The sequence below is a fragment of the Plasmodium inui genome (assembly GCF_000524495.1).
Source record: "Plasmodium inui San Antonio 1 unplaced genomic scaffold supercont1.62, whole genome shotgun sequence".
Taxonomy (NCBI): Eukaryota; Apicomplexa; class Aconoidasida; order Haemosporida; family Plasmodiidae; genus Plasmodium; species Plasmodium inui.
In genome coordinates, this window is record NW_008481896.1 from 32,662 (window position 1) to 46,601 (window position 13,940).

At 40.4% G+C, this 13,940-nt stretch overlaps 5 protein-coding genes across 5 annotated transcripts; 4 read left to right on the forward strand and 1 right to left on the reverse strand.

Moving 5' to 3' along the window:
- Positions 1-896: 896 nt before the first annotated feature.
- C922_05375 (hypothetical protein) lies at positions 897-2,489 on the forward strand (the record flags this gene model as incomplete). The annotated part of the gene is made up of 4 exons (XM_008820946.1): positions 897-1,160; positions 1,404-1,739; positions 1,939-2,075; positions 2,255-2,489. 4 exons carry the CDS (start codon positions 897-899, stop codon positions 2,487-2,489), a joined length of 972 nt encoding a protein of 323 aa, XP_008819168.1.
- A 750-nt stretch (positions 2,490-3,239) lies between these two features.
- On the forward strand, positions 3,240-4,357 carry C922_05376 (hypothetical protein; the record flags this gene model as incomplete). Its single annotated transcript, XM_008820947.1, has 2 exons — positions 3,240-3,553; positions 4,123-4,357. 2 exons carry the CDS (start codon positions 3,240-3,242, stop codon positions 4,355-4,357), a joined length of 549 nt encoding a protein of 182 aa, XP_008819169.1.
- A 207-nt stretch (positions 4,358-4,564) lies between these two features.
- C922_05377 (hypothetical protein) lies at positions 4,565-5,254 on the forward strand (the record flags this gene model as incomplete). The annotated part of the gene is made up of 2 exons (XM_008820948.1): positions 4,565-4,730; positions 5,064-5,254. 2 exons carry the CDS (start codon positions 4,565-4,567, stop codon positions 5,252-5,254), a joined length of 357 nt encoding a protein of 118 aa, XP_008819170.1.
- Positions 5,255-5,621: 367 nt separating this feature from the next.
- C922_05378 (hypothetical protein) lies at positions 5,622-7,000 on the forward strand (the record flags this gene model as incomplete). Its single annotated transcript, XM_008820949.1, has 2 exons — positions 5,622-6,458; positions 6,716-7,000. 2 exons carry the CDS (start codon positions 5,622-5,624, stop codon positions 6,998-7,000), a joined length of 1,122 nt encoding a protein of 373 aa, XP_008819171.1.
- Positions 7,001-13,392: 6,392 nt separating this feature from the next.
- Positions 13,393-13,656, reverse strand: C922_05379 (hypothetical protein; the record flags this gene model as incomplete). Its single annotated transcript, XM_008820950.1, has 1 exon — positions 13,393-13,656. The coding sequence occupies one exon, from the start codon at positions 13,654-13,656 to the stop codon at positions 13,393-13,395; it is 264 nt and encodes an 87-aa protein (XP_008819172.1).
- Between the last annotated feature and the right edge of the window lie 284 nt (positions 13,657-13,940).

The window sequence follows — 13,940 nt, forward strand, 5'->3', positions numbered from 1 at the left end:
GGCAGGGGGGGGGAGAGGAGGTATCCGACTAGCAGATACAATAGGACGAAGGAGAAATAAACTCAGGAAAGAAGAGTCCGTAGACTAAAGCATCGATAATTAGACACGAGGAACTCTGGAAAAAATTTCAGGAAACGTCTCAAGAGACAAAAATTCTAAATCATTGGAAGAAGGGAAAAGAAGGATAAAGGAAAAGAAAACACACGCCCAAGGACGTAACAGGGACACGAGTGAGATTCTCCGAGGAACAAGAAGAACGAGCCGAACCCGTAGAGAGGGGAGTCCCACCCCAGAAGCAGGTGATCAGGGAAGGAATAAGTAGGGGAAGAAAGAAGGATTCTTGATCCTGCAAAAGAAGGAAGGAAGTCCTAAACAACAATCAGGGGGATGCCACGATAAAGATATCGGAACACAGGAGGGAACCGAGAGAATGTTAACACAAGGAATAAAAATCTAGAATATATTAAATTGTATAAAAGTAAATAATAGGACTAAGCCAAGAGGAGTTAAAAACAAAAAAGAGGATGTGCCTAAGTTCTAAACAACAGGGGAGGAAGAGGACAAGCCCCAATCCCGCATTGGAAATTCAAGGGAGAATTCCTCCCAAGGGACGCAACAAACATATCAAAAGGGCCAAAAGCAAACGACCAGAGTCTAGGACATAAGAAAACCACCAAAAACTATTATCGAATCCCAGAAACAGGAAGATCCCAAAACTTTGGACCAATAAAGAAGCACAATGAGCAGCAGAAGAAAAAGGACACAAGAGCGAAACAGAGCTACCATCTAAATGACGAGAATGAAAAAATATCTCAGGAGTCAATTCCGCCTCAGTTCTTTTAATATTTAAGAGGGATACGAATATAAATACAAGGAAGCATCGCCCGAATGAGTAAATGACAAGAGTCCCAACCTCAAGGGGACTTCATAGAGAAGATATCAATTCAAAATGTAAAAGGAAACCACCAGACAGCCTCATCTTCAAAAGGGCTAGGAGGAAGCAACAAATTCTCCCAAGAGAAACTAACAACCCCGAAATGACATCTCTAGGCGTAAAAGACTCTAAGAGAAGAAGCCGAAAATCTGAAACCGAAGTAAATCGGAAGCGCCTCCAACAGGAGGATAACCTCTCTCGGAAGAAGTTGTCGCCAACCCAAAAAGTACGAAGGAATAAAAAACAACAGATCAAAATGAAGGAAAGGTTGCATTATTCAAGAAGGATCGACAAGGAACCCAATCCCGGAAATAGAAGATAGAATAATCATCACTCCAACACCACCCTGACTAAAAAAGGATAGCAAGTTCAAAAAGATAACTAGTAGAGGAAACATGCAAGTGAAGCCTAAATGCAGAAAGCGACCAACTCAAAACGACTAACGATTAATAAAAGACATATCCCTTAGATTCTAAAGCCCGAGGACTGGAGTAGCAGGCAGAAATTTCAAGGGAATCAATCGGAAGGAAGCCAGACTCTGAAAAAAACTCATTCCCAGCCTCGAAAAGGAACCAACAGCAACAAGAAAATTAGAAAGGAACTACTAGGAAAGAATCTGAACGACATTATTACGCCGGGCCTCCCGAAAGGACTAAGCAGAGGTCAAAACCGTAGAATAAAAACAGAACACTTAAACACAGGACACAGCAAAATAACTCTCCAAGAATCCAAAAAGAAAAAAGAAAGAAAAAAAAGCCCACACGAAGTTAACCCAGGAAGCAGAACAGGAACCAAGAAGTCAAAAGTAAAATCCAAAAAATAAACCTGATGGAACCACGTATCTCTCCACAGGGGAAAAACAATAAAATAAGAAAAGACTCACGGGTAGCAACAACTCCCTAAACCAGAAATAACAGGATCAACTAAGACAAGGTATGAACAAAAGGCTCCAAGAACTACTACGCCGCACCAAATCCCCGAGGACCTTATCAACTGAAATGCAGAAGTCAAGGAAAAAATTAAGAAGCGGGGTTGATAAATCACAACAGAACCGGCAGGCACTAAATCCAAATGAGAGACTAGATAATACCCATGCTACCGGGAAAATCCTCGAAAAAGGCCTAACCAAAGGAGAGAATAGGTGTAGAAAACAGCCTGGCTATCTACTGAAGAATAAACAGCTAATGAGAGAATTAAGGAGTACAAGTACAAGGGAATAAGCCCACAGCACGAAAGGAGAGAAGATTCAGGAATAGGTTAAGGCTGAAACAACAATCCAACTCCAAATAAATGAAAAACTCACCCCCCAAATCTCCTGAGAAGGAACCAAGAAAACAATCATCCAGAATCTTGGGAAGAAGATTTGAAAAAAGTGACTAGACCTAAACAGGAAGGCAAAAAGAAGCCAGAGAATGAAATACTCAGAAGGAACCGAGAAGCATTAGTAGAAAATAATAGGGACAACACCTCGGCCACAACCCCACCGAACGCGACTATGGTATTCCTAAAAGGAAAATCTGGAAAAAACCTAAAGCCACCAAATGACACAAGGTGAGGGAAGACGCACCCTAACAACAATGAGGAGAGCCTCAAAGGATTAAGGCTATAAAAGAGGGGCCAAATTGAAACAAATAAAGAGGGAAAAGTAATACTACCCAAAGCTTCAGTGAACATCAAGCAAAGCCTCCGGAGGTGATCAATCGATGATCGGCAAAATCAAGAGACAGCACCAAAACCAAACAAGATTCAACTGAAAAAAACAACCAGAACTCTGCCAAAAGTAAAAGAAGCAATTAAACACTAAATCGGACGGCAAAGGAGACAGAGCCGAAGAGAACAAAAGAACAAAAGGAGTCACGGGAGGATAACCAACGGAAAAGGCCAAAAGGAAGGACACACAAAAGCTATAAACTTAAGGGGGAGAAATGAAGATATAATTAAGAAAGACAATGGAGCATGAGTAAGTCCAGGTATCAGATTAGGGGATATGAAGACAAATGACAACCCAATCCAGACCAAATATGGGTGTAACAATACAAATCCCTCCAGCGCAAAATAATAACACCCAAGTAATCAATTAAGAACACTTGACAAGAAGAGTCTGGAACCAGTCTGAACTCTCCACGAAGAGTTAAGAGGGATGGCATATCCAGAACCCGAAGGAACAACATTAAAAGCAACTAGGACCGAAAACTCCCAGGCGCCTAGTCAGGGGAGCACCAAGACGAAAATCCCAGAGTGAGACGAATTCAAGAAAAGGAGGCCAATGAATAAAAGGCCACTATGGACCGGCCGCTATGTGTAAATGACCAATACTAGAAGCATCCCCGTGAGGAGTTATGTGGAAAACAAGGAATGTGAACCCCTATTCAGGGAGTATCCCGGGATCGGATGGAGCTGGGACAGAGAAACTGACAAACCAAAGGAGCCAACTCTCCGAACAAGATGGATGAATAAGAAGCCAAGAGTAAAGGAAGATATAAAGGGAAGAACCAGAAGTCATATCGAAAACGACCCCCCAAAATTAAGGACCAGGCGTACCCCTATGACTCCAGGGGGACACCGCGATAGAAAGATCTTATCTCAACCGATAGGGGATCTTAGAACCCAAGTGAATTCGTAAGACGTAATATCAGAAGGTTAATGGTCTCACGATCAGGAAGGGGAGGACGAGACAGACAAGGGAGGCTACAGCTTAGGAGCACAAGGAGAAGGAGCAGAATATTAAAGGATGGAACGGGATAGTCACACCAAATCGAGCATCACCATCTAGCGGAAATAGGGAGACAACTAACTGAGCGTGAAGCGTAGCGCCTCTGAGCCTGAGGTAGAGTGCACTAAAAGTAAAGAAGGGACTAGGAAGAAGGCTGAACGGCCGACCGGAGTCAAGTCAGAGCAATCTAAGAAAGAAGGCAGGATGGAGGAAAGGAGAAGTGGAAAGGGAAGAACCGGCGTGCTATGAAGAGGGACGAAGAGAGCATGAAGAACTAGGAGGGTGAAAAACAAGGGAAACATTAGGAGTCAGGAAGTAATAAGGAAAACCACGAGGAGGGTAAGTAATAAGGGAGTCTTAAACGAGACTGCTAGGATGGAGCAGGTGTCTCGCTTACGTAAGAATAAAGGAATCGGCTCCTTCAGAGCAAGGAATGCAACAGATAAGGAACCTCAGGGCCGAAACCACCCCGAAGAGTCGTCCAAGAGTCCCAAATTCTGAGGGGAGAACACCCGAAGCGAAAGATAATTAGGGAGTTGGATTTGATGAAGCGCGAGTCAGAGAAATCGTTTAAAGTGCGTAAGGAGTGGAGCAACCGACTCAGATGGATTCTTCGGTCCCCTCCGAATGAGGAAGAAAAAGGAAAAAGAAGAGTCCGACTACGAGCCCGTGTAAAGGACGTTATTAAGAATTATGTCTCTCACGGATAAAAGTGGAAAAGTGACACTAAGAGGCTCCAGGGAAGGGGCACGGCAAAATCGGAGGGGCAGATAAGGGGGGGCGTAACAAAGAGTGCCAAGCCCAGAACTCCTCCCAGAGGAAGAGACAGACATAAGCAACTAATCAGGCGAAGAGGATGTAAACCCAGAGACAGAGGGGGAGGAGGGGGGAACCGTCTGTCATGAAAAGAGCGGAAGATGTCAACCAGAGGGGGGATGTCCCTGAGGCCGGAGGGAAGGGGACCAAACACCAAATATGAGGCCCCTCCGTCTAGGATTGGAGGCAGCGGATGTAGGAGTGGCCCAACCAAAGGAAACGAACAGGGGAACAATAGACGACAGGAGATGCATGCAATGGCAAAAGGTAAGTAGGATCGGGGACTACACCGAATCCATGCAGGGAAGGGGGACCAACAAGGCACCCCCCCCCCAAACCACTGCCAAAAGGGAACGGACAAGCGGATGCGTGAAATGAAGAGGAGGATCAAGGGAAGGATTCGAAATTAAAGAAGAAGAAGGGGGAAGGAAGTGGTGCCCATAAACCGTCTCGCGACCCAGGGCGAGAAGAAGGCAAGTGGATGAAGAGTGAACAGATGAGCAGAGTAACCCAAAGCATGGCATTCGTAGGTGTAATCTGTCACCCGAATGATGCATCGATTCCGAAGGGAGACCAGTATCACATCTCCAATGTCACAAGGAGAAGAAGCTGAAAGAAGGGAACAGGCCGGAGTCGAGCAAAACCAACAACCGAAGAAGACAGAGGCTAGGGACGAGTGCATTTTCTGGGTGAATTTAGATGGCGTCGTAGAATCAGGGCAAAAGTCCAAGAAAGGGGGGGGAAGGATATTACGAGAAACACGAAAGGAAAGTAAGCAGAAGAGGAACTAGAAACACAAGAACAGGAAGGACAAGGGGGGAAGTACAGAGAGGAGGAGAGAGACATTGGAGGAGAGGGGCCAGGCAAACTCCTCCAAGCCACTTTCTGAGTGGAGTCTTAGTAAACAGACTGCGAGGGATAAGAATCCGAACGAGAAAGACAAGAGAGAGTGTCAGGGCACGAGGAAGGAAACAAACTGCAAAAAGAGACTCTTAGACACGTAAAAGAAATAACAGAGAAAGGAAAGACTCGAAAGATAGAAGGATCAAACAGAAAAAGTCAACAAGGTGAAAGGCGCGAGGAGGCAGTAGATATTGTATCAGAGACAACACCAACAGACCACCTTCAAGATCAGAACGTGAGAAGCGATAGAACGAAATGGCGGACGGAGGACTAAGTGGGTATATTGGCGAAGTTATCAAAGAAATGGGGTGTGGTGGCGCTACCAAAAGGGCCTCGCAGCGAGGAGACCCGAAATGGTGCAGAGAGAATCCGTGGGAAGGAGCTGGGAAAAGAATAAAGTCCTGGGAAGAGTCAGAAGAGGGTAAAGGACGATACATGACGGTACTACAGGAGGGAACTCGGGCAAGAAGTTTATGTAAAAGTATAGATTGGTGGATGAGGAATATTCAGCTAAACGAACAAAGACATTACGAATGGGGACAAATAACTTGTACACCAGAAGCTACCGGTTGGTTAGGAGGAAATTGGGATCAAGACAAATGCATAGTAGATCCAGACCAGGACGTCTGGGGACTATATAACAGTGGAAGAGAGTTAAGAACAAGTCAGAACATTGAGAGAAGATTGAGTTTATGTATGGATCTAATGACCATATTTATGCAGGTGTTAAATGATATAGGCGTAAGCGAAGAAGAATGGATTAGCAACAACGAAAAAAAAGATCCTTGCGATGATATGTATAAGAAACTGGAGGGATGGATAGGACCCAAAGCAGGCAAAAAAGTAATGGACGATTGGTTTGCCCCAAAATCAAGGGAAGGACAACCAAGCCAACGAATAATAAGGATAGAAAATTCAAATAAGGGAGGTCCATGGGGAGAATTTTTCGGCCTGGTCAAAACCATAGCGGTTGGATTGCAGTGTTCCCAAAGTGCCGACCAGGGAGCAGAGTATATGACAAGTTGTGTATATAGAAACGAGGACAATTGTCAACCAACTCCTCCCGAAGACCAAATCAGCAAAATCCAAGAGGTAAGTTCAAAAGAGAAAATACCTGACAAACAATCACAAGAGAGCACGTGAAAGAAGAAGAGACGGTAGAGAGACGGCAAGAATTACATGAAAGAGGGAACGTCAGAAGATGACGGGATCAAATCAGAGTCATAAGGGGACGAATGAACACGTGATGCTAGCGGTTGTTTATGTGCGGGATGGAATAAGCGGCAGTATAAGCCAGAAACGGCGAGAAAGAAAAACGACCAAACCAAATCTTTCCATTGGAATTTCAGGAATGGATCAACAGGGACAAGACTGGCCAAGAGGTAGAAACTCAATTGACAAAAACGGAAACCAGGACAGGCGAACAACTAAAGCAGTATATTGAGAAGTCAGAACCCAATACAGTAGGCGCAATAATTGGAGGGGTTCTAAGTATAATTTTAGCAATGAGTAGTTTATATGGCATATGGAGAATAAGTAATACATCATTAAAAGCAAGAAGAGAAACCAAGAAACCAGAGGCACCAGAACAAATCAACAAAGTAGGCGTAAGATATCCAGTTACGTTCTCTTGAAATTCAGAAGGGGCCAAGAAAGGAGGGGATTGAATAGGAACCCAGGAAGATAGTAAAAGAGAGTCCCCTAGTCACAAATTGGACTCAAAATAAAGGAACGGATAACCCCACGAGAAGGAAGGAAAGAACAAGCCATGCAACTCCAGCAATAAGAGAAAAAGGGAATAAACTAGAGATCCTATTAAGCGAACTAAAGAGGCAGGAGCCAAAACAGCCCGACTCTTGAAGCAGAAGAGTTAATGGGGTAAATCAGACAACAACCAAACTACGAATGGGCCTAAGAAGCTAATCTAACGGAAGGAAAAGAAAGAACAGGTAAGAGTAAAATTTCCCAGTTCAAAATAGATATATAAGGACAAAATAACTAAATAAGGGGGATATAAGACCAAGGAATGCAAAGCGGCTGGTAACCCCACTACCTATTTCAGCAGAGTGAAGCAAACAAGAAACCCCCAGCACCCGGAGAAAAAGCCAATTCCAAGATAAATAAAGAAAAAAAAGGAAATGAAATATCAACCCCGAAACCAACACCGAAACCGGATAAAACATGTAGTGAGCTAGTGAGAAAAACAATAGAAGTATCTGAAAGTCACTAAAAACGGCTGGAGGAAGGACAAAATCCTAAATAAGCTGAGGTATTACAAACCCAAAGCCACATACCTCGTATAAAAACAAATGAAAGTTACAACGAAAAGACGAACACAACCCCAAAGAAGCAGGACTTCCCCAGATTTTAGGGCAGAAGAAAGAGCAGAACTATAAATTTAAGCATCCATTAAAAGAGTCCAGCCCTCTTACATAAACCAACTGATAGCCGATAACAGGAACATATGCGCAATCCTAAAAATCAATTCTACGACGGGGGAAAAATATCAATAGATGTAAAAAAGGAGAATTGCAACATCAATCATAGAACAAACAATAAAAACTGCCAACAGCACTAAAAGAGCCGAACTAAACACCAAGACCCAGATGAATATAGTCAGTCAACTCCATAGGAGCAAACCCAGCCAAATTAATCACAGAACACCAAGTTGAACAAGATACAGATGACAACAGGAATACTCCCAAGGGAAAACATGAGAATCTAGAGAAATAACCAAAAGAAACAGAAATGAAACACACAAAAAAAGAGGAAACCACGCATATAGACCGTATAGTCTAAAAGGGGATTAGGGAAGCTTCGGATAAATATATAACCGAAACAAACAAAGAGGTATCGGCAGAATCAAGGAGATAAAGTAACTAGTGGATTAATTATTATGAAAGAAGGAATCGATTGAAGCTCAAGATGTAGAAATATCACAGAAACAACTCAGAAGAGGATCAGAGGATTACAACTACCTATCTGGAATTAGAATATTCTTAGACACCCCACAGATTAATCCAATATGAAAAAACTGTCACAAGTGATCAAAGTGCGGACTGCAAGCCCAAATGGAAAACTGACAACTCAGAAGAATTTTGTTAAGGCAGAATGAACCGGACCAAAGAAAACCTCCAGAACATTCGGCTCGTCTAAGTAGCTGAAGGGATAGCGGGTAAATCTGTGGGGCCCACCACCCAGAAACTCAGAAATTAGAAAAACCTTGGAAAGAGTCAATCAGTCGAGTTGGCAACTTCCGTAGCATGATGGCAAATTCTAGATAAGTCTCAACCGAGGAAAAACCCCCCAGGAATAAACTCAGGGGAACCTCCCTCCCTAGGCAAAAGCAAGCAGCGTATTCGATTGGGCAGGTGGGGTTTGAAAATAGGATTCCGCAACAGATTCTTGCCTCTGAGGTTAGGTCTTAGATTTCGCTTAGAGGGAGGGCTTGGGGGATAGGAGGTTTGACGTTTAAGCTCTAGTGATGGGGGTTCCGTTTTCGTATGAGGGTCCAGACTTTAGGGTACACGGTTTAGGCTCTAGGATTGAGGGTTTACGGTTCAAGGGTTTAGGGTTTAGGGTTCAGTGTTTAGGGTTCATGGTTTAGGGTTTAGGTTTCAGGGTTTAGGGTTCAAGGATTTAGGGGTGAGCATTTCGGGGTTCACGATTTAGCATTAGCCTCCAGGGTTTATGTTCTCGGCTCAGGGTTAAGGGTCTGGCGTTTTGGTTTTAGGGTTTAGGGTTTAGGGTTTAGTTTTATGGTTCAGGGTTTAGGTTTTTGGGTTTAGTGTCCATGCTTCAGGGTTTAGGGTTTAGAGGTTGTCCTTTTGGTTTATGTTCAGGGCTCAGTTTTCATGGTTTATTCCTCTGCCGTTTAGGATTTTGGGCTTATGGTTTAGAGTCTTTTGTTCAGTGTTTAGGATTAGAGTTCCCGTCTAGCGTTGAACTTATTTTTATAAAGTTTTATCTTCATGGTTTAGCCTTCTTTCCTCATAACCTTCAAGTATTTTCCTGCCTCGTGGCTTCTTCTTCATCTATAATCTTTATGATATATATTATCATGCATTAGGTATTTTTCCTACACTACACGTAACATCGTGAGGCTGCTACTCCTTATTCAATATTTTTGACCTGTAAGAGATATCGGCAGCTGCACATTAATGTTCTATCCATCACCAGAGCTTGTTGTTATAACATCTGTTATAGAACACAGTATGATGCTGAAATTTCACATTCTCATTTATCCATCAATATTTTCTTCGTATATCTGGATAGCGTTTTCACAGAATTGGGAATTATTTTCATTAACATAATAGATGCTCTGTCACGCTCCTCATGCTATGTGACATATAATTGAAATTATAACCAAATTGTATGGAGCACCCGCACCTCCACTTATAATATATCTGCATCTCCATAATACGGCATACATATATTTTTGTTGCATGCTCAGAAACAGACTGTCTGAATGTTGACAATTCAGATTTTACGTTGTCACTAGTGGGTAGTTTACTGCCTCACAATAAACCATCACCTATAGAGAAACTATAAAGAAATAGACAGAAGGGCTAATTATCTAAAAGTAGGCATCAGAATATTCACAGTGATAGGAAGGTACTATAATTTATCTGTAAGCTCTTATATATTAGAGAGAAGAATCATGTATGATACTACAGTACAGGTTTTTTCAAGAGTAGATTGTAGATATCTGTGCAGGAACGAGAAGAAGAAAAAATATATACTAATCGGATTATCCTTGTTGCTTCAGAATGGTTTCTCTTATAGAATCTACTTGTGAATGCTATTTCCATAAAATTTCACTCCCTTTGGATGCCTATTTAAGAGTAATGCAGATGATGAATATAATCCTTTCCTGAAACCTTCATTTACGAAAGTGGGTTAAATACCTTATCAGATTTCTCTTGATACCAGTTATGACCAGTAAGGACAGTTACTATGTAATCATCATAATAAGCATTGAGGAGGAAGCTGTGGAATGAAGGTACCGACTAGCTGGATCATTATCTCCTAGGAGGGATTATCATGGCATGCTAAACTAAAAGGAAATAAAAATGCACATAGAGATTTCTCTATATTTGCATATAAATCTAGCCATATGATTGTAAAAACTGCAAGATAAAGTTATGATAAGGAAGCATCTTAAAAAATTAATTACTTGGAATGAGAATATATAATCATTATAGTGCTATGTGGCCAGAATTATCCACTACAGTTGGATTACTCGATTATTGCAGAATATACGGATTCTTTCCATCATCTGTGAAGACATATTTACCTGGAAATCCGGTTTATTACCATTATATATTATGTTGTATATAGGTATTGTATGGATATCATCTGCAGAAGACAAGAAGCATCCATTTACAGAATTATCAAGAGATTATTTTACACCAATAGAGAAAGGAAAGAACTAATTGTTTTAAGGATACAAGTCCACATTTGTTTTATTCTTTTCCAGGAGCCTCTTTCGAAATCTGTGATATAAGTATCCTAAACCTATTTCATACCTTGTCATTTGTGCGTATTGATCCTTTATGTATAATTCTACAAACACGAGGAAAGATTTCTAAAATAAGGGGGAGGGAAACTTATAAACCTGCAGAATTCTCTGTCAGGAGATAAATAATGGTTTCGCATATTCAGTGAAGACTATAGCGATGAATTAGACAGGCGCAAGAGTCATTTGGCATATGCTTCTGACACTGAATTAAACACTCTCCTATATTGGTAACAAATGAAAGGGAAGGAGAATTTTCAGTAAAACCCTATAAATACTGTTTCATTATGCCATTATAACACACCTAGAGGCCTTATTTACAAAAAAGGCTTCTGTATAGATAAGTATGAATTAAATGATTAATATATACTGAACGTTGATGATATCACAGGATACGTATTAGACGCCTATGAACATATTTTATTCCAACTCCTTAACCCAGTTATGAGTACACGTGGCTACATCTCTTATAGTGAATGTCTGTATATATGTCTATGTTCTCAATGTTATACACAAATCTTATGAGACATAAGGAGAAGACTGATTCTGTCTATGCAATTTCTTTTAGAGAAGTATGAGCATCTTGATGTAAGTATAAGAGTGGCAGGGTTAATATGCATACAATACGGAAGTGATCCTGAGTTCCATGTTAGAGACAATATACCAATTAAACATAATGCATTAGAAAACTTTATCGACTAAAGTGTGGAATTCCCATAGCAATACAAAGATATATTTAATTGTAACAAGTGTACTGTTTGGAAAAAGTTATTCCTAATGTGCTATGATCATATTTCACGTAGACATTCTATAGGTATGCATCTGATTTAGCGAAAGCGCCGTATAACTATTAATGAGAACACTTATAGGCGTCAATGTTGACAATTTGTAAGTATAATATCTAAGAATGCCGCCCTAGATTTTTGTGTACATTAGTGTTATTATTGTTACACTTATAATAGGGTCTTAGTTTCTGTTATCTATCCCCCATTGCGAAACATGAATAATATGTTCTGCATATATTTGAGGGTTAATCCAAGAATTATGTCCTAAGAATGAAAACATAAAGAGTCTGTATAAGTTCCTTTTGAGAGAAATATATGCTAGGAATGTGAAGGGATTTCACATGATTTGGGTATTCTATTTCATCTGACCCTATAAACAGTATATTCGAATATGCCTTATGTAAATTCAGAGAGAGCACAAAAAAAAGAATGAAAAACACATGCGATTAGAGCTTCTGAATTATAGTATAATGGTGTTCTGTCCAGAATACAGGGAGATGGTTGCCGAGATATAATGACACTTACTTAGTTTAATTAGATGCAGTTATTCAATCGATTACAGCTCACTCACTGTATTGTGATTAGGATGAATTACAATATCATATTCTCCCCTGAAGAGTGCAAGACGAAGGACATGTAATTTGGCAAGTACCAACATCCTCACCTAATTGTGATAAAACGAGACCCTTTTAGAGGTTGCGTTAAACCTCCGTTGAACCGCGAATGAGGAAAATATAGAGAAGTAAGATAAATGAGGATGAAGTCAATCGCTTCCTGCACTGACTCATACATCTAAATATTAATAACAAATAATAGATCACATAGGAAGATCTTTAATGGGAAAACAGTATTTATAGCACGAAGTAGTAATTTATGATTATTTAGTAATTATGTACGATAAGAAGATATAAATGAAAGGTAAGCCGACTCCTTAATTATGTTGCGAATACATGATCTGTCTCGGAATCATATTTACGAGCATCAACGGAATGAGCGTTACATGTATTCTAAGTATTCATTAAGAGAATGTATTTAACCCTTTCCCATTTCATGTTTGTTTTCTTAAATTATAATAGGTTGAAACTATGTATATACAAAGAAGGAGTGTAGCAGTTTGCAAAGGTATTAGTGAACGTGCAGGAAGCAGAGTCTTCCTGGAAAAGTCGTGGGAATAGTATGAATAGCGATAAGTATATGGAGGGGTGAAATAAAGGAACTCTACACAGCAATGTAACCTCAGTGTCTTCCGTGTAATGTATTTAGGAATGCTAACATAAGCGTACTGTGTGACCAAGAAAGTAACCTATGGTCTGCTCATGGGAGATAAAGATTTCCTTTTAAGCGTGTGGCACTGTATATGCAGAGGGGTAACCTCTGATTGAAATAGCTTTTGGAAGATTTATCATTATCACCTATGATAGATTCCAATCTAAACTGTTATTGAGAATGCGGAGGGATTAGGTAACTTCTTTATATAAGTTTCCCTGAAATTGTAATATCCCCACTTGTACATCAATAATGAAGCCTATTTTGCATGAGATCAAGGTAAGATTTCAGGTATCGGCGGATTTCTCCTAATGATTCCTGTGTGAATCGACGTTCGATTCAAATTTTCTATACTTTCATAGACTATGGAATGAACAGTTAGCCCCTTTGCATTGATTTTGTCAGCAGAAGATCTATATTTTGAGGAATTCTTCAGAGACATGGAATCTTTCTCATTTCATGTATCCAATCCATGGTAATATTTAGATGAAGCTACGTAAGCATCAAAATGATTATTGTCTGATACAACGTTCCTCCGTTTTCCGAGAAGTCTATCTAGTGTTTCTTCCTTAATTCGTTCTGCAAAGGTTGTATAATATTTGTCCAGTGTTGTCATTACCTTTACGTTTAGAATGACATATTTGTGTTTACAATAAGTTAAACGACTGAGCGCTTTGAAGAATATTATGGTAACTGTAAACAGCATGTTATTTATAATCATGTCCGATTTATATACATTTGCGGGGATATATGAATGACGTTGAAAAAGCACATTTAACTCTATGAGTGAATGTATTTATTATATAGACCCACTGTAGTTATGCTGCAGAATGAACCTACAAAATGTAGTAAAAAGAAAAGGTTGTTAATAATACTCCTTATGACTAACTTCGTACTAGTATTCCTCAATAGACGCGGAATAATTAGTTCCGTCATTTGTATGAAATATAAAATGGCTTCACCTGTGTGTCCCCGGCAGTTTTCCCAGAAGCTGCATCGGAGGAA